This window comes from Colius striatus, chromosome 5 (assembly GCF_028858725.1).
Source record: "Colius striatus isolate bColStr4 chromosome 5, bColStr4.1.hap1, whole genome shotgun sequence".
In the NCBI taxonomy this organism is placed as follows: Eukaryota; Metazoa; Chordata; class Aves; order Coliiformes; family Coliidae; genus Colius; species Colius striatus.
Genome location: NC_084763.1, coordinates 5,092,400 through 5,112,447, shown reverse-complemented (window position 1 = coordinate 5,112,447; position 20,048 = coordinate 5,092,400). Strand labels below are relative to the sequence as shown.

The window sequence follows — 20,048 nt, the reverse complement described above, 5'->3', positions numbered from 1 at the left end:
CTGTCTTTCATTTAATAAGGAAAAGAAAGTCCCCAAATCCTCTGTTTGGGAAAGAGATGCCAAAAGCCAAGAGTTGAAGCAGCTGAAGTGGCCTGCAGAAAATCCTTTCCAGCAGCCTCCAGCAACTGCAAATTGCTCCATTTTGCTGGGGTAGTATTGATGCAAGGACCTAGTGATCACATTTGGAGCAACTTTTCAACATGTCACATCAGCACATAGGGTTGTAGGGGAAACTTGTTCACTGGGAAGACCTTCAAAACCTGCTACAGCTGTCTTCAGCCCCACTGGTGTTGGGAACACGCCGTGAAAATGCCCTGTGTAACAAACTTGTAGGGTTAGAGTTGTTAATAATGTAGGGGCATATACCATACATTATGTATTTAGCTCAGGCAAGCTGAGCTGAAGTCACAGGCAAATCGAGCAAGCCATGGGATGTACTTTAAAGTACTTGAAAGGTGTCTTTGGACCAAATTTCAGGGAGCAAAAAGCAACAGTCAGGAGACTGGCATCTACTCAAGTGCTGCATCTGACCCAGACCAGGAGTCACCTGTAAGAGCTGTTGATCTCATGCTGATCTCCTCAATATTCCTCTCTTTTGGGAGGGAAGGGGATAGGGAATTAACCCTCAGAGAGGACGTGAGGGTAAGCTTTCCTTGTGGGAAACTGTTCCTGCCTAATCCACGTGCCTGCAGGAGAAAGCCTGCGGTGGGGATGCATGAGGTCTCTGAGGAAGCTACAACTAGGGCAGGTGCTGCAGGTTTTACACCAGAGGTTGCTCAGCTAAACCTCTTCTTGGCCCCTCGAAAGCCTGCGAGCTGCAGCATGCAATACAATACTTTGCGGTACTAAAGGACCTTCCGGATGAGGGTCTCACATTAATTAATTAAGCCTCAGAGCACCTAGAAGGAAAATGTATCCTATTTTACCAGCAAGTGCAATGAGGATGCAGAGGTCACACAGAATAGAGGAGCAAAGGAAAGAGAGATGCTGCTGTCCTGACTCCTGACTCCTCGCTGCATCTATTAGCTCATGAGTCCCCTACAGATGACACGCACGGAGGACAAAATGTGAGCCACAGCCGTGCCCCAAAAGGCACCTCCTGGGAGGTTTAAGAAGGTGCAGGAGAATGACTAACAGGGTTACACAGATTGACACAGGGCAGTAAAGAATATGGCATTAAGAAAATTGATCCTTTCAAAGCCTCCAGCCACATGCTTATGTCAGAACCAGACGTGACTTGTGTCTGTGTTTCATACGATACCACCAAGTAGCCACCAAAGGGTTTTCCTTCATGTTTAAATAATGAAATGCAATGTAATGCCGACAGGTGCTTTTTTTTTCCCCCTTGCTTTTCACAAGGAGAAAGGAGCAGAAGGAAAAGCAGTTGGGTGGGCTGAGGTCTTTCCTGCCTCTCCCACCCCTTCCTGCCTTCCCCTGCCCGCATGGCTTGCAAGCAAGAAGTCACCAGAGGCTGGACATACCCGTCTGTCTGCGATGCCAAGGAGACAAGCTTATGGGAAGAGGGAATAACACATATATGATTGGGGAGTGTGTGGGCAGCACAGCAGCTACGGTGTCTGTGCAAAAGACAAGAGGCTGTCATGGGGAAGAAAAAGAAATGTGCTTTGCAGGTCATCATGGAGGATGGTTGGTATCACCATGAGGTCATTTCGGTTTGGATGCTGCCAAATACTTGACAAAACGTCTCGGGGCTTTCCAAGCACAGCATTCTGCATCTCTCAAAGATCACGCGATTTCAAGTTTGGTCTCACGCAAACAACTTCCATCAGTCTGCCAAACTAAGTAAATATGAAGAGCAGCACTGTAGGAAGAGAATATAATGTCTAATCAATAAGGGATGTTCTGCCAAGCTCAGCTGGCGCTTAGGGGCTGGCTGTGTAAAGCACCACACGTGTAAACCCCAGCAACAAATGTGATTACTCTTTGTTCTTTGTCTTGCAGCCGGAATAGAGATTGATGGACAAGTGGAAAGTGACACAGAGAGTGAAGGTAATGTAGAGATTAAAGAATGTGGTCTTGTTTGAAATACCTGAGGTGATACCTTTTCTTTTCTTTCTGGCTTGTGACTTGCTCTGCAACAAGAACCATTTCATGAGCTACTTGTAAGCAAGCAGGTTTTCCCTTGACTTACAGCAGTGATTCTTAGGCAGTCTTTCCTCTTTCAAGCTCTCAGAGCAGGAGACTGTCAGAGCCCACGTCCCTCAGCAGTAATCCCTAGTAAACAAGGCATTGCAGTAAAAGTATCACCTTATGCAGGGCTGTGACTGCTTTGTACCTCACTGAGGTCCTGCTTATCCTCCTCATAAAGCCTGTTTAGACCTGTTTCCTCCATTACAGTTTCTGCAACCCTGGGGAAAACTTAAATCAATATCAAAATTAAATTTGGGGGTTTTTGTTTGAAAACTTCATTCTCATCAGCCAGAATTTCTGCAAAATTAGAAGCTGAAAGACTCTGGAAAGAGTGTTATTCATTTTCATGTGCTTGGTGGTAAAAGAGGTGGATGGGCTTGGATTTTTCCAAATGTATTTTGAATGTCATTTTCCCCCTTCCCAAAACACCCTGCAATTAAATCATGATCCTTTTCATTCCTTCAAATTGGAAGCTTCTCTGACTTCTGGACAAAAGAGGGGTTTAGTTTTGATTGCCTGTAAGAATGAAACATGAACGTAAGAGGTTCCAAAGAAACCTCTTCAGGATGAGGGAGCACTGGAAGGGGTTCACCAGATGGGCTGTGGAGTCTCCTGTTCTGGAGACTTTCAAACCCACCTGGATGAGTTGCTGTGTGACCTACTCTAGGTGGTCCTGCTCTGGCAGGGGTTGAACTGGATGATCATTTGAGGACCCTTCCAGTCCTTATGATTCTGTGATTCTGTGATCAGAGACTATCTGATGTTTTTCTTCTCTGGATACAGACCTTCCTACATAAAATAAAAGAGAGAAACAAAACCAAGTGCTGCCTAAGCTGTACCTTTTCTCCCTATAAATAGAAAACCTCAATCTCCAGCCTTGAAAGGTAAACATCTTTCAAGGACATTGATTTCACCAATAAGCAAACTACACACTGTGTAACCGACTGCAGCTTCTGTTTCCGTTGCTCTGGTGCGTTTACAGGTCAGGAAGATATCTGTCTGTGCTTTCTGATGGATGGGGTTTTGCATTGGTAATTAATTTCTAATTTTCTTGGTCACAGGTCAGTCACAGATGTGTTAAAATTGGCTGTACTACCTTAACTTAAATGGGAGCTCTATAAAGTTGGACGTGGCTCTTGGACAGGGCATAAGGCAAAGCCCGCTGAGGTCAATGGGCATCTATCTGCTCATTGGCTTCCCTAGGGTTTGCATCAGGTATCCTGGCTGCCTGAGCTTTTCTGATGAATCCCTATTTTACCACTATGGATTTCCCAAAGTACTTGTTTTTTATCCCTTGCAGAAGATGAAGTAAAGGACAAGAAATGTAAGAAACAGACCCTCAGGGAAACTGGCAGAGCAAGCAGACTTGAAAGGAAGAAGCAAAAGGAAGACAAAGAAGAAGATGAAATCAAAGAGGAAGACACTTGTAGCCAAGAAAACAGATCTTCTAAGAGAAAAAACTACCAAAGGAAAAACAGTGATGGAAAAGCAGCAGGAGAGAAAGGAAGCCGGCAGAGAGACAGAGGCAAAAAGGCTCCTACCAAAGATCAAAAGGAGTCAGAAAACAAAGAAAAGAGAACAGACAAGAAAGGAAAGGAAGAGGTGAACACACAGAAGAAAGACAGGAAAAACAGGTAACTAAACAATGACTGAGGATGGTGCCCCCATCAAACTGACAGAGGTATATCGACATGCTGGTGGCGTATGGGATAGAACGGCAAAACCAATAGACTGAAAAGAAGTTGCTGCTCTCCCAAAAGAGGTACAACAGCAGAAAACTGCAGTTTAAATTGCCACACAACCCAACTGTCTCCAGGGCCTTCTGTCATTATCATTTCCCAGCCAGGATCAGATTCACAGGGTTAAAAAAGGACTCGTTTTCAAACCAGACAGCATGAGCGACACAGACTCTGGCGCAGTTCTTTGACTGATCAAAGATATGTAGGTTAAACTACATCCCTCATGTCGTCAAGTGTCTTCCAAATCTTTCTTATCCCAGCCCTCTGCTTCTCCCCATATCTTCCAGTTGTGAAAAACATTTCCTCAGAGCCAGCTCTAGCCCTAGGCAATGCTTCTACTGTTGAAGCATGGTCCAGAGCACAATGCCAGATCTTGTGGGGCACAACCATTTCTTCATTATCCTGGCTGGAAACAGCCTTGCCCTGAGCACAAAGGGGCCACACTGGCATCACACCAAGCCAGGGGATGGTTGAGGCATTGTGCCCACATCATAGTGGGATCCCTGAGTACCAGTAGCACTGTGCCCACTCCCAGCAAGACCTTCCATCCGACTCCTGTTAGTTGTCATGTTGGTGCCCTTTGTTTTTTATCTCTCCCAGTGCTCCTTCTGCTTCTTCCAACTCATCTGACGAAGAAGAGTCGCTGTCTGAGGAGGAGCTGGCGATGCTGATGGAGCAGGTGGAGCAAAAGAAGAAACTGATTTCCACCATGAGGAACAAGCCCTGGAGGATGGTGAAGAAGCTCTCAGTGCTCAGGTACCCATCAAACTGCCAGCCCACAACCCTGAGGTCTTTGCTGACTATTGGATGCACTTTACCTAAGAATTGCATTTTTTGCTGCTGCTACTTTAACACCCCAGTCTCAGAAAAAAAAAAGCCAGCAGCAGAGCCTGGACAGCCTGTCTGGATTTAAATGTGGAATTTGATTTTCAGCCTCTGTAACCAAAGAACAGACAAGGTGCAAATCTGTTCAACTGATACCCAGGGCCAGGTCATTCTACCCTTGTATTTAAAACCAAATGACTCACTACTGTCAGGGTAGTTGTTAAAGCAAACTCCCTGCCCTGGTTTGCTTATTCATGCCCATTGTCAGACAGAAATCAGAGCAGCAGAGTACCAGGTTACTTCACACTCTTGGGACAGGGCTGCTTGGGAAAAGAAAATGCTGTATTATTTGCAGAGGTTTATGAAGCAAAGCAAACATTGCCACTCAGCCCATGCTGAATGTGGGAACAACTCAGGCAGCTGAAGAAACCCCTTAGTGCATGGCAAGGGGGGGCAGTGGGGCAGGGCACAGGAGGGAGTTCAAAACCCATGGGTCAACGGGGAATGGCTCATAACAAACCCTTCCCCTGTTGAGGCAGTGATTCAAATACCAGCTCTATTGGTTAAAATTCCTCTGAAATCCCTTTCTAACCAGGAGAGCTTTCAAAATAGTGCTGCAAGGCATGCCTAGCCCTGTGGAAAGCGATGATGGACCCACTCTGTGTTTACCAAGAGGCTACTCTGAGCTGCAGTGAGCGCTCTGTGAAGGCTGTGAGACACTTTGTGCCTCTGCTTCTCTCTTTTACACCCTGAAGGCCAAGACCTGCTCCAACTTCCATTAAAATCAAGAGCCTTGAAAACTGCCAATTATTTCTAAAAGTCAGTGTAAAGATCTATACAGGGAAACTGTATTGAAGCAGCTTTTCTGTCTCACAGGCATGCTACAAGCCTGAGCTCATTACATATAAAATCTTATGACCCTAAAAGTCCAAAGTTCTGCAGTAAAATAAAATGAAACAATAAAAAAGCAAAGCAGTATTGTTTCTGACACATTTTCAGTGTAGGATCCTGGCTAAAATCCTGCCTAGGATCACGTTTGCTAACATACTTCCATCCTTTCATTTTATTCTTGAACTGTGGCAATCATTTACCACCTGCTAATGAGCCTAAACAAAACTGTTGCCCTCCTTGTGCAGGGATCTCCTGAAAGACTCTCAGGGAGCTGTACATGATCTCTAAAGGTCCCTTCCAACCCTACCATCCTATGATTCTCACTGCACAAACTGTACCCTGAGACAAGAAAGGATTAGCTTCATTACACAGACGAGGAATGGAAAGCACGCAGAGAGAGCAAAACAGTAAATTCAAGACTTAGAAATCTCACTGTAGGTTTGTAAATAAAGATGCAGTTATTTTTCCCAAGGTTACAGGCTGAACTGGGCTGTTTCTACCACGCAGCAGCCTGTCTTTCCCACAGGCTTAGGATTGTAAAGGACCTCCAAACTCCTGGAATTTAATCTCTTCTCGTGATGGTTTTGCAACACTAATATACAATAGAATTTTATTCACAAACTCAGCAAACTCTAATGCCAGCTACCTAGGTTCTTTACTCTCTATTTCCCTTAGAAATTCTACCCCAAAACTGATTTCAATCTGCAGCTTGATTTTGCCCCTGACTAGCATACACTCTGGCACTGGGATTATCTTGTTGGGCCAGCTGAGTATCTCTGATATTTACACAGGGAGGTGATTATGTAGGAAACTTCTGCATCCTCTTGGAGTTTGTTTCACTAGATAAGGTTGTTTTCTTCTTGACCAATGCACCAGGAGAGAGAAGCTATAGCAGGCCTGCTGGGGTGGGAGAGCTCTGGAATGAGAGGAACAGGCAGGCTTTTGGTCTACATGCAGGGAGAAGTTTGAAACAAGACTTGGGACATGTCTCTGCGTGAACATGAGTGCTTTGGGGACCTGTGAGCCATCCTTAGGTGGGCATGGCACAGCAACAGCACCAATAAATAGCAGCTGGAATCCCAAAGGAAGTGTGGGATGTGGAGACAACCCAAACCCCCACCTTTGCTTGAGCGTGGCTGCTTTCCCACCAGCACAGGCAGAGGTGAAAAGCTGGAGACCTCTTTGCTGTTTCAATAACCTGCTTGTTTATTTTCCAATTAGGGAGGCACAAGCTTTTGTAGAGAAGTTTGAAGGAGCTCTGGGAAAAGGGAAGGGCAAAAAGTTGTACGCCTATAAGATGATGATGGCAAAGGTAAGTGCTGCAACAGCAGCAGGGAGAAGCTTGGGTATCTGGTTATGTATTCAGTCCACTTTTGGTAGGGTTTATCAACCTGTGTTTGGCAAAACAGATACCAGGAGATCAGAATGAAGCTTCTTGCCCACATTCAAAAAGATACTCACCAGCTTCAAACCTGATAGAGGGTGGAATTTCCCCCCACCTGAAGCACATTGTGACCTTTTCTGAAGCAAGAGAGGGACTGCAGGAGCAGGGAAAACCACATCTTTCTGCTCACAACCCCCAAAACCTTGATCTGCAAGACAAGATACCCCAAAAGGAAAGACAGGCTATGGCAGATTCTTGCATTGTCCCATGGACTCCAGTCAAATTTTGTCTTCCCCAGCGATGAGCAGAGAACAGGGAGGATACTGACTGTGTTTTAAGACTGAAGTTGGTAGTCAAGTTGTATGTTGCCATGGAGATTACACTGAGAAGTGAGAAACAGAGCCAGGCCTGAGATAATGAGATCATTGGGAATGTAGCTGCTGGTCTGATGAGGAAGGATTCGAGCTCAGTATTTTATCAAATGGAATTTTGCTTTACATAGAGGTGGTTCTGCATCAGTTCTTTCAATATGGGTCTGAATTTTCCACCCCTGTGTATTTTGGTCAACTCACAGCACAACTACAGCTTTCCAAAAGCCTGAGAAGGTTAAAACTCAGATAACAAGCGTGAACACTTTGAGGTGGGGAGGCTTTTGGATCAAAGGTAGTTTATGAAATAGTCCAAAAGATCAGACACAGACCAGAGTTCTGGCTTTGGGCTTCTCACCCACTCCCAGCAATGCTACCAAACCCTGCCATCAGAATGCCCTGCAGGGAAAGCAGCCTCCCTCCCCACACGTTTCTGCTCACTGTGATGTTATCTTGTTTCAGAAATGGGTGAAATTTAAGAGAGACTTTGAAAATTTCAAAACCCAGTGCATACCCTGGGAGATGAAGATAAAAGAAGTGGAGAGTAAGTGGAAGTTGCTGTGTAATGACAGTGAGATATTTTCCAAGACATCCTAACAATGTTTCCATTCATCCTAACAATGCTCCAGCTCCCTGGTCCCCAATCTCTACTTGCTCTCAGCACTGGTGCCCAATGGGGAGCACAGACCCCAGGCAGCTCCAGGCATTGCTGTCTCCATCAGCAGTGGGGACTGTTGGGAAAGTCTTGGGCAAAGGACTGGGAAGACCTAAGGGAAAAGGAGTCCAGGTCTTGGTGAGGACAGTTTAACCCTCCTAAACCCCTAACCACAAAGTGTCTTCTGGTTTAAGGTCACTTTGGCTCCTCAGTCGCTTCCTACTTCATATTCCTGCGGTGGATGTACGGAGTAAATCTTGTCCTTTTCGGATTAATATTTGGACTGGTCATCATTCCAGAGGTAAGTGGTTCTCCTTGCAGTAATATCTTACCTGTAACTTAACCTGAACATGAGATTGACAACACAGACAAGTGTCTTATAAGATTGAGCACTTTAGGAAAAGGAACCGTGTAAGGGCAATTATTTACAAAGAACAATTTACAAGGCTGTTGCTGACACAGGAGTAAAACACAGGCTGAAGGCAGGAGATCTAAAATGCCATCAAAGATCCTGCCCATTCAGAAGCTAAAACAGGAGCTCAAAGACCTAGTTTCAGGCTAGTTTTATGTTTTTACTGCAGTGACCTGTGAATCCCAGGTATAAGCTCAGATCTGTAGCAGCAGCGAGAAATGGACTGTGCTCTGAAAGTGATTAACACCTTTCTTTTGGGCCTTCTGGCATCAGCCAGGTCACAGCCCCACAGGAGTAGCGGTCAAGGAAAAGAACAATTTCCCAACACTCTGCCAACCAACATTTGTTTGGGAAATATCCCTTTTCTCTACTTCTAATTCAGACCATTCACAAGGAAGAGTTTTATTTTCCATTTGTCATATTTCTCGCTGCTCCTGGAGACAGAAAAGGATCTCACAGCCAACTTTCTATGGTCCTTTACTGAAGAATGTTTTTAATGTAGCCATTACAGCTCTGGCTAAATTACTCAGTGCAGTCTTTAAAGGCTGTGCAATCCACAGACAGTGGCATGTGCTCTGTTCGATGCAGACCAAAAACGCAGCGCAGTCTCTCCCGAGGACCCTGCTTTTGTTCTCCTTAATGTGGTTGCTCAAAAGTAAAAGCTCAGTTTTCCTCCCAGGATGAAGAGACATAACCATTAGCACTGAACAATACAGATGTATTTTGTCAGGATCTGTGCATATCATAGAAGGCTAAATGCATACTGTTACTCATTGCCCACCGGGCTGTTACGATACACAGAGTGGCTGGGCAATAAACATTTAATCACAAACGATTTTGAAATTAAGCAGATAGCCCTAACAGAATAAATGATGGATTATATGCTAGGACCTTTCCAGGCTATGAATACTAATGAGATATTTTGCTATAGGCACCAGGCAGAGACTGCTTGTAAACATATTAACTCTCCATAGCCCTTGACATTCCATGTCTGGACTTCAATAGCTGAGTTGGCTGCAAGACCTGCTTTGAGTGGTGCCATCAGGAGAGGTTGTACCATGAAAACTGCCCTTTGCATCGTTTTGCCATGCACTTTTTGCTCAAACCTAGCTGTCCTTCACCTCACCCTGAGATAATTTTTTAATTCAAGACTATAAAACACAAAATGTACTGCAAGCTCAACCCAGAGCTCTTGACTTTTCTCAGAGGAGGGGTCCTGCAGAAGCAGATAAAGCTAATCCCTTTATTGCATTAAACCCATGAAGATCAAGCAAATAACTCCTTACTAAACTAAGGACATTTTAACTGGAGCTGTTCATTGAAGGATACAGCTCCTCAGCAAAATACTTCCTGTGCAATGGATGTTACCAGGGAAAGGGACAGTCCTCTGGTTATTTGGGTAATATTCATCCTAAATATTGCAAACTGCAGCTCTGGTATCAAGAAACAAAATACGTATTTAAATCAAGAAAAAGGAGAACCAACCAAAACCAAACCAAAAGGGACTCATTAGGAAAAATAAAATGCACAAAACTGTGCAGTGTGTTCTGTTATAGATGCATCCCTGTTATTAATGTTCACCAGGTCCTGATGGGAATGCCATATGGGAGCATGCCAAGGAAAACTGTACCCCGGGCTGAACAAGCAACAGCTATGGATTTTTCTGTTCTTTGGGATTTTGAAGTAAGTACAGGAGCATTAATCATAAGAGATGGGTTGACTGCCTCCTAATACCCTTCAGAAGTTACAGGGATGAACTTGTTCCAAGGGAAACCATCCATATATCTATTTCTTCCAGAAAATGAAGACAGTTTCTGCCCAAAACAGCATGTGCACATGCAGGCACTTCATAGAATCATAGAATGGTAGGGCTTGGGAGGGACCTTTAGAAATCATCTAGTCCAACCCCCCTGCAGAGGCAGGTTCACCTAGATCAGGTCACACAGGAACGTGTCCAGGCAGGTCTTGAAGACCTCCAAGGAAGGAGCCTCCACACCCTCCCTGGGCAGCCTGTGCCAGGGCTCCCTCACCTCAACAGGGAAAGAGATTTTTCTTATGTTTAAATGGAACTTTTTGTGTTGCAGCTTCATCCCATCACCCCTTGTCCTGTTGCTAGATACCATCAAAAAAGTGCTGCCCCAACCTCCTGACATCCACCATTGAGATACTTGTAAATATTAATGAGATCCCCCCTCAGTCTCCTCTCCTCACTTGTACATGGATTTGAACCTCTGATGTCACATGTGTATATGTCCACACTAAGATACACCAACATATTTCTTGAGTTTGCAGGAGAAAAGCAGATGCACTTTTATTCCAAAGTGGACATTTCACATCCCAACACAGCTCACTAACACCACCCAAAAAGAGTCTGTCTGCCCTGTTCCTCCTCAGTGACCTCAAAATAAAATCCTCTAAGGCTCGTGAAGTTACACAGTTCCACCCTGAAGGAAGTGAAAGCAGCTTTAGGAATCTCATTTACTTTTATCTAGGCAGTATTTGTGAAGAGCCAAAGTATGAGCATTAGTAGAAGCAGGTGACTAAGTAAACTGCCCAGCGATGCAACTGGTGCAACTCACTTCAATCATGGTCACAGAGTTAGTCAACTCAGGTAGAATAAAAAAGGTCCTTTTTCAGAGGAAAAAGCACAAAACACATCTATTTCTGCTATATTTTAAATCTACACAGAATGATGGGAGTTGGACTAGGTGATATCTAAAGGTCCCTTCCAACCCTACCATTCTATGATCCTATGATATGCTTATTGGCACTGCCCCACATATCACAAGAATAATAAACCCCATCACACAATTCCTTCAGCTAAAAAAAAAACCAACCCAAACCAGCCCAATAACTACTTTAATGGAAAACTGGTTATTTAAATGAATTTATTAATAAGTCTTATGACAGATGTGTCCAGGACACTGGCAGGGCCAGGCCTTCGTTCACCACCTGCTGAGGATTCTTTTAGCTCTTGCTCTCCCAGCACTTCCACCCACTTCCCAGAATCCAAAATTCAGAGGTGCATCAGTGACATTTGGAATACCATTGCACTGAATTAAAAGTCCATTTGAAGCAGCACGTGGTAAAAACACAAGCAGCAGCGTTTAAATTAATTCATGTAGGAAAAATAAAGCCCAAACAATGAAATAAAAACCCCTGCAGGAGTGTTACTGAAGTGGGGCTGCTGATTTTATCTGGGAGATCACAAACTCTTGCTATATCAGTAAGGAAATTTGTTGGTGTGTGAGGCTATACCATTGCATGAAAGGCTGGCTACCGTGACCTGTCAGTCTCTTACCTGTGGCTTGGTACATACATCTGCTTTCCCCTGCTGTCTCTGAGCCCTTGATCCTCTGAATCCTTCTGCCATGCAGGTCCTCATCCCATCCCCACTGCTGTTTGACACCAGGGAGCAATCACATGAGCTTGAGAAGCAATCTCCAGTTATGGGGCAGGGATGTACACCTGTACTCTCTGCAGCCAGAAGATGGCAAATTAAGCCCTTCACAGAGCCCTTTGAAAACTAACAGATGCCTATGCCAACGTGCTCCACAGGAAAGGTGTAGTGGATAAATGTATTTCAGAGCAGGCATAAAATGAAGAGTCAATACTGTGATCCTGAAAAATACATTTCAAGAGAGAGGAGGCAGGGAAATGTGTGCTTTGGCAGCAAGGAGGTCACATCATGGATATCTAGAGGTGTAGAAAGGAATAAATCTCACTTGGACACTAGGCATCATGTCTCACAAGTAGAGTTTAAAGGACAGATCGGATAATGTGAGCAGAGAAACTCATTTTTCAGTCCCCAGCATTTGATGAATCAAAAAGACAACAGTAAGGGATTACAACTTGAAGGAAAAAACCCTTTAAAAGCACCTTCCAGGAAGATTGGCTTTATATATGATGAGGCTTTATTCATCACACCTCCCCAGCACACATTATACATAACACACTACAAGCCCCAAAGAGCCTTGCCAGCCACAGCCTTCCTACATTTCTCCAAGTGGCTCAGCAGCACTGGCAGAAAGATGTGCCCAGTTGCACCCTGCCTGTGGCACTACACTTTGTTTAGGGCAAACACCCATCTCCATCATTGGAGACTTTGAAAACTCAAGTTGGACGTGGTCCTGAGCCTCTGCACTTTGATTTTGAGCAGGGGGCTTAAGTAGGTGACTTCTGGAGGTCCCTTCCCATGTAAATTATTCAATGTCCCTAAAACAAGATCCATTGCACAGCCCTCTGATATCAGCTTCAAGTTATGTCTCAATTTTGATGTTTCCAGTTCAGAGGGGAGCTGATCAACTACCATGGCCAGGCTGCTTAACTACACTTAACTTCCAAGTTGAAAGACAACAGGCCAACAACAGAGAAGTACACCACACAATGATCCACATCAACTGGGATATGACAGAAAAATAGGGAGAGATTGCTCATGCAGATTCAACCTGCACACTCTTTGAATGGCCAACAGTTTGTACAGCAGAAATACACCACTGGAGACAACACAAGTTGAAATGCTTTGATTTTAGTCTTTCATTGTGTTTGCTCTGCAGGTGGTAGCTTGTAAAAGCAACTAAATCTGCAGGGTACCCAGCATCAGCTGCCTCCTAGCTGAAATGAAAAGTCACATATCATGGTGGGAAACCCCCTTGATACAGCATTTCTGCAAGATCTAAGTGTTTGATACTGGCTCAGAGGAGCAGACAAGCTACAGCCACAAACAGCAATAAGGAGTGGGTTTTTTTCTGGGAGGGATGAAAACAGTGATGGATAAAAACTACTTTTCAGTTTTGAGCCACTATCTTCTGATGCACTCTTGCTCTTTCCTCTCTTAGGGGGGGATAAGATCTTAGGAGGATAGTTCTCAAAGCTGACCAGGCAGCCTAGAATGAGACACTAAAGTTTATTCAAAGTTGATTTTCCTTGGATAAAATCTCCAGCTTTCACCAGAAACCTCTCTCCTGCAGAAGTGAGGATGTGCAGCTTATACAAGGGTTTGCTTTTGCTTTTCCTCCAGGGCTACATCAAATACTCAGCACTCTTTTACGGCTACTACAACAACCAGAGGACAATTGGCTGGTTAAAATACAGGCTGCCCATGGCATATTTCATGGTAGGGATCAGTGTGTTTGGCTACAGCCTGATGGTCGTCATAAGAACGTAAGTATGGCTGGCCTTGCCCTCTCTGCAAAACACACAGGTTTCTCTCAGTTGGATTCCCTTCCATGGGCATGGCTCACTGCTCTGTTCAGCTTTGGCTATTTCCAACCCTCCCACCTCCTTCTCCAGCCTTCTTCTTCCTCCTCCTCCCTGATCCACTTTAACACTCCCTCCAAAAAAAACCAGTTCCTGAAAGCCAACATGAGCCACAGAGCCAGTGTGAGGGGTACAGAAAAGAGCCAAACAGGACCAGAATGCTTTTGGTGCATTACCAAACCAATCAGTGGAGTTTTAAAGCAGCACCCCAATCCCCATGCCCCTGGCACACTGTCCTCGAGCCCCTCTCATCATCCCCAGGTCACCAAGGATGCATTTGAGCCACTTCTCACTGCTGAGAAGCTCTCTGCAAAGCCAGAAAAAAAATACCCACACACACCCACCATCTCTGCCTGGAGGGCACACAGCATGCAAAGGTTTCCCTTGCAAGAAAGAATAAGCCCCTGGATTAGCATCACTGCCAAAACAGGCCCTATTTCTGTGCAGCAGAAAGAGCCTCTCGAGCTTTTGGCCAGGGTGGGACATGGGGATTTGCTGTACATTTGCCATGAAATTGCAGCATCTTTCCTTGAGGGACTGGTGCTAGGAGCTCTGGTGGGAGTTACAGAAGGATTTCAAGGATCAAATAATAGAGAGGAAACAGCAGAAGCTATATCTGCTCCTATGCTGATTAACAGGAATAATCCTTTTCTCTCCCTGCATGACTTGCTGCAAGGGTTTTGGCTCCAGCATTATGCAGCTACTGAAGTCTCTCTAAAACTTTGTGTTGCAGTGGGTATGTTGGGCAGCACCAGTGGTTTTGGACTAAATTTAACCAACTAAATGTAGCCATAATCATAAACTTTACCTAGGACTCAGAAGCATTGTCAATAGACCTTCTGCATGCACGAGTTGGTGGATGCAAGCTTTAACCTGTCTTCACCACCTGTGCTAGGTTTTTGCTACATTACTCTTTTTAATACAAGACCTGGATAGGCCTGAAGACCCCATTTAACAGTTCAGTCCTCTTTAAACCTAAGGTCCTAAGGCATGTGTTAGACAGTGTCACCTAAACCCCAACAACAGTCATCCTGCTCCTTCCTTACCCAGCAGCAATCCCAAGCCACCAGCGCTGCTTTGTAAAGCTGGAGGAGATGTGGCAGCTCTGTGAAACGATCTGACCACATCCAGAGAAGGGCAGTAAAGCTACTGAAGGGTTTGGAGAACAAGTGTGATGGGGAGCAGCTGAGGGAGCTGGAGGTGTTCAGCCTGGAGAAGAGGAGGCTGAGAGGAGACATGAGCACTCTGCAGCTACCTGACAGGAGGTTGTAGTGAGGTGGGGGTCAGTCTCATCTCTCAAGTAACGAGTGACAGCACAAGAGGCAGTGGCCTCAAGTTGTACTGGAGGGTGTTAGGTTGGAGATGAGGAAGAACTTTTTCACTGAGGGTTTGTTAGTCATTGTCCCAGGCTGCCCAGGGGGGTGGTGGAATCCCCAGCCCTGGAGATATTTAAAAGCCACGTAGATGAGGCACTGAGAGATATGGTTTAGTGATGGGCTTGGCAGTGTCAGAGTCCATGATCTCAAAGGTCTTTTCCAACTCAAAATGATTCCATGGCCTTGTGACCACACACGTCCTTACACAGGATGGCACGCAACGCCAACGAGAGCACAGCAGACGGGGATGATGACAACTTCATTTTCAGCTGGAAAATGTTCACCAGCTGGGACTACCTCATTGGCAACCCAGAGACTGCAGACAACAAGTTTGCATCCATCACCACTAGCTTCAAGGTAACCCCAACCAGCACTGCTCTGTCTGCTATGGGGATGCTCCCAGCACTTATCATGGCAGAGGCTTAAGGGGAAACCTGGGTACCTGTACATCTCTGCATACAAGCAGGGTATGGTGCTGAAGCATGACAGCTCCAAGTCCCTGGGTCACACTAACCCTCCTTTCAGGGTTTGAAATAAACCTGTTTTACTTCAGAGCACAGTTCCTCCATCACATTTGCCAGAGACACAGCAGCCCATTTGCCCCTTGATGTCCTTCAGTCAAATCAAGATGCCTCTATGAACTTAGTTTTAACTTAAACTGCCAAGCTCAATACATCTGTAATACAGTGGGATTGCACTTCAAAGAGTGCAACAACATCTGATGTTGCCTTAGGCTTGATGCTGTGAGAAACTTGCTCCAATTCTGTGAGCACCTTTGCTTTTACAGGAGTCTATCGTGGATGAGCAAGAAAGCAACAAGGATGAGAATATCCACCTGAGGAGGTTCCTGCGGGTTTTGGCCAACGTGCTCATCATCTGCTGCTTGTGTGGGAGTGGCTACCTCATTTATTTCGTGGTGAAACGCTCCCAGACGTTTTCCAAAATGCAAAACGTTGGGTGGTATGAAAGAAACGAGGTAAGGGAACTCTGCTTCCAGTTTCCTGCTGTGGTAATTCACCTGAGGCTTCTGCATAAGGATTGCCACAGCTTGAGGACAGCATCCAAGGCAGAAGAATTCCCCATCAGGGCCCAGAAGTCCTTTTACAGTGCCTTTGTACTTGTTTTAGGCAGGAGGCATAGTGGTCTCACTGAGAGATTCTAGGGCAAACTAACAACTCCTGCAGAAAGGGGGAAATATTCTGACAACATTATGATAAAGTCAATGGGTGTTTGGCGCTTAGAACACTGGCTATTTGCTAAAGAATCTGCTCAAGGTGCATATTAAGGCTTCTGTTGTGCTACAAAGCTCTCTGGGTGTTAGAATTGTCCATCATCAGACCCAAAGCTCAACTCAAACCTTTATCATCCAGCTTGAATTATGAGAATGAGATTTGAGAAGACAGATTCCAGTCGTCACAATATCTCTGTGTCTGGTTTTGGAACGAGAAGTTCAAACCTTGAAGCTCTTCCCCCTCCAAAAAAACAACCAACCCCAAAACATTGGTTCACCCAATGGAAAGGTTTCATTTCAATGCACACTACATTATCATGTATTTATATATCAAAGCCTAAATGAAATGCAAAGCCATGCATTTTTACAGCTCCCTCAGAAAACATTAGCAAGGCAGCACTTTCTCACGAAATGCTTTGATTTATTCCAGTGAACTTTTCCCACAGAGGAGAAAGAAAAATCTTGTTAAAAAATCAAATGTAACCTCTGGGACTTCCCTGGTGATAAGTTAGAGACCTGCATTTACACAGTTCTGGGTTCTCTCCTGGAAAGAAAAGCACAAAAGGAGAGACCTGTGAATCAGTGTGCCAGCAGCTATACAGACACAATGGGCACTGTAGGGCTGTAAAAAGAGCTAGAGCCTGCAAGTCATGCCTGAGCTAACACTGACTTGACAATGACCTCGCTGACCACAGCACACTTTAGCATTTCACACTGTACAGAGCAACAAAAGTACCACCAGGATGTATTTTCTTGAGCTGCAAAGCTGAGCCCTTGATGTGCTTCCATTCAGGTAATTGCCTATTGCAAAAGCAAAGGTGGACAATAAACATTAGCAGCAATTAATTCTCTTTACACACACAGGCCAAGGCTTGTGCTTCCTGCCAAGCTCAAATACCAACCTCAGGATCTGACACAAGCAGTGCTACCAGGGATCTGGGGAACCTAAATATTCATGAGTCAGGGCTGACAGGGAACAAATCCTTCAGAGCTCATCCCTTTGAGATAACAGCAAAAATGCTCCTGCAAGAGCAAGCTGTGCAACCCAGCCCTGAGGTCTGGCACTGCGCTGCCTGCACACTTAAGCAAAGCCACAGGCTGAGCTGGCTTTGGCTCCCTCTCCTGTAGAAATCACCAACCCCTTGCTGGCAGCCCTTGCCCTGCTCACAGTGAGATAGTAGTTGTTGTCACTAGTAGTGGTAAGCTTTGCTTTCCTCTGGTGGCAGGTTGAGATCGTGATGTCCCTGCTGGGCATGTTTTGCCCTCCGCTGTTTGAAACCATCGCTGCGCTAGAAAATTACCATCCCCGCATCGGTCTGAAATGGCAGCTGGGGCGAATCTTTGCCCTCTTCCTTGGCAACCTCTACACCTTCTTATTGGCCTTGATGGATGATGTCAATGAAAAAGTAAGAACTGAGCCCAAAAAGCCACATTCACTCACGTTTTGTGGAGCTGAGGTTAAGCACAGTCTGGACAATCACCTCCCCAGTGCCGTAAGCGCTTCCCCCATCCCCAGTCCTCTCAAGCACCAGCTGCAGTGAGACAGCCCTGACCAGAGGGGTTTCCAGAGGGTCTCCAGCTTCTCTTTACAGCCCTGAAAAGAGAATGATTATTGTCTCCTATAACCATGGCACGTTAGGCTAATGTGATTTGTTTTTCCCTCCATCTCGACACCGTTTGCAATTTCTATTACTGCAGACCCCGAGGATATCATCTATAATCCTCTTCCCCTGCCATCCCCTCTTTAACATCATCCTGGTAGCAGGTTGCAGGCAGATAACTGCAGGAAAGTGTCTAATTCATCCATAGAAAAAAAAAATGCCTGTGTTCTAAGCTGAGAAGAACTGGAGGAATCGGGGCAGTTTGCTCCACACAGAAATACTGTGAAGAAGGTGAGGAAAGAGGACTGAGTGGAGACTCCCTCTGCATGCAGCAAGCTTGAAAGAAGACTGGCACCTCCACATGTGGGGAGTAGGCTCCTAGTTCCCCAAAACCCATAGTCCTCCAGTCTGCTTGTAGTCTGGAAGGGTTGCTGCTCCTGACAAAAGGGAAGGAGTTTCTGTGCCACTGCCAGCACTGCGACTCTTGTAAGCAGATGCTCATACTGCAGATGGTAACTGGTAGGGAGCAGGAGGGAACTCAGCACCTTGACTCTCTCCAACCACATCCTATGGGACACCTATTTCCTGACCTTTCTGGCTGTTTTGCAGCTGGCTGAAGAGGATGTGGTGAAGAACATCACGCACTGGACGCTGCTTGCTCACCACAACTCATCCGTGGGGGACAACAGCACTGGCACCCCACCTCCCCTGGATCCTGCAGATGTGCCCAGGGGACCCTGCTGGGAGACAACTGTTGGCATTGTAAGAATCACAGAATCACAGAATGGTAGGGGTTGGAAGGGACCTTTAGAGATCATCCAGTCCAACCCCCTTGCAGAAACAGGGTCACCTAGATCAGGTCACACAGGAACGTGTCCAGGCGGGTCTTGAAGAGCTCCAAGGAAGGAGCCTCCACACCCTCCCTGGGCAGCCTGTGCCAGGGCTCCCTCACTGAAACACTGAAATAGTTTTTTCTTATGTTTAAGTGGAACTTCTTGTGTTCCAGTTTGATCCTGTTGCTCCTTGTCCTGTCACCAGATACAACAGAAAAAAAGTGTCACCCTGTCCTCTCAACATCCACCTCTTATATACCTGTAAATATTAATGAGATCCCCCCTCAGTCTCCTCTTCTCCAGACTAAACAGCCCCAGGTCCCGCAGCCTTTCCTCATAAGGAAGATGCTCCAGTCCCCTGATCATCTTGGTGGCCCTGCACTGGCCTCTCTCCATCAGTTCCCTGTCCCTCTTGAGCTGAGGAGCCCAGAACTGGACACAGGACTCCAGATGAGGCCTCACCAGGGCAGAGTAGAGGGGAAGTAGAACCTCCCTTGACCTGCTGCCCACACTCTTCTTGATGCATCCCAGGCTGCCATTGGCTTCTTGGCAACAAGGGCACATTGCTGGCTCATGGTCAGTTTATTATCAACCAGCACTCCCAGATCTCTCTCTGCAGAGCTGCTCTCCAGCAGTTTGACCCCCAGCCTGTCCTGGTGCAGGGGGTTGTTCCCTCCCAGCTGCAGGACTCTGCCCTTGTCCTTGTTGAACCTCATGAGGTTCCTCTCTGCCCAACTCTCAAGCCAGTTGTTCATGGCATGCTTCTCCAAAGGTCACTGTCATATAAAATCAAATGACTTAATTAAAAATACACTCCTGAAAGTACTATGAAATTATAAGGAGCTAAATGTTTTTTCCTTGTTTTGAATTGCAGGAGTTTGTAAGGCTCACTGTGTCTGATATCCTGGTGACCTACATCACCATCCTGGTGGGAGACTTCATCCGAGCTTGTTTCGTCAGATTTGTGAATTACTGTTGGTGCTGGGACCTCGAGGCTGGATTTGTAAGTCAATGTCTTATATCTGAGCAGGCAGAGGTAATTTAGGACCATTTGCTCAAATGCAGCAGACTGGCTTTGAATGCTTCTGGTGCTGCTCCAGTCTTGTCTGAGAATTGGTGTCTGTAGTCTCTGCATCACTTCTCTGAGCCAATCAGTTCCATCCCAGAAAGAACCCTACAAAAATGCAGTTCTTCTCTCCACCTCAGGACTTAAAGAAAAATTAGCCTGGTGTTCATCCAGTTGTTATAACCCCAAACCTTTGGGCCCTTCTATATCTCTCCTCAAAGCCCCAGACCTTCCTGTTCCCTGCCCACAGGCAGTGG

The 20,048-nt window shown here is 45.7% G+C and overlaps 1 protein-coding gene across 1 annotated transcript in view; it reads left to right on the top strand.

The window, feature by feature from the left end:
• Nucleotides 1-1,601: 1,601 nt before the first annotated feature.
• Nucleotides 1,602-20,048, top strand: part of TMC2 (transmembrane channel like 2) — a 33,202-nt gene continuing 14,755 nt past the window's right edge. The window contains exons 1-14 of the mRNA XM_061997029.1: nucleotides 1,602-1,647; nucleotides 1,963-2,010; nucleotides 3,452-3,785; nucleotides 4,491-4,646; nucleotides 6,828-6,918; nucleotides 7,821-7,902; nucleotides 8,208-8,314; nucleotides 10,010-10,108; nucleotides 13,446-13,588; nucleotides 15,270-15,417; nucleotides 15,848-16,036; nucleotides 17,518-17,697; nucleotides 18,502-18,654; nucleotides 19,600-19,728. Coding sequence (XP_061853013.1) covers nucleotides 1,602-1,647; nucleotides 1,963-2,010; nucleotides 3,452-3,785; nucleotides 4,491-4,646; nucleotides 6,828-6,918; nucleotides 7,821-7,902; nucleotides 8,208-8,314; nucleotides 10,010-10,108; nucleotides 13,446-13,588; nucleotides 15,270-15,417; nucleotides 15,848-16,036; nucleotides 17,518-17,697; nucleotides 18,502-18,654; nucleotides 19,600-19,728 — 1,905 coding nt within the window. The remainder of the gene's footprint in view (nucleotides 1,648-1,962; nucleotides 2,011-3,451; nucleotides 3,786-4,490; nucleotides 4,647-6,827; nucleotides 6,919-7,820; nucleotides 7,903-8,207; nucleotides 8,315-10,009; nucleotides 10,109-13,445; nucleotides 13,589-15,269; nucleotides 15,418-15,847; nucleotides 16,037-17,517; nucleotides 17,698-18,501; nucleotides 18,655-19,599; nucleotides 19,729-20,048) is intronic.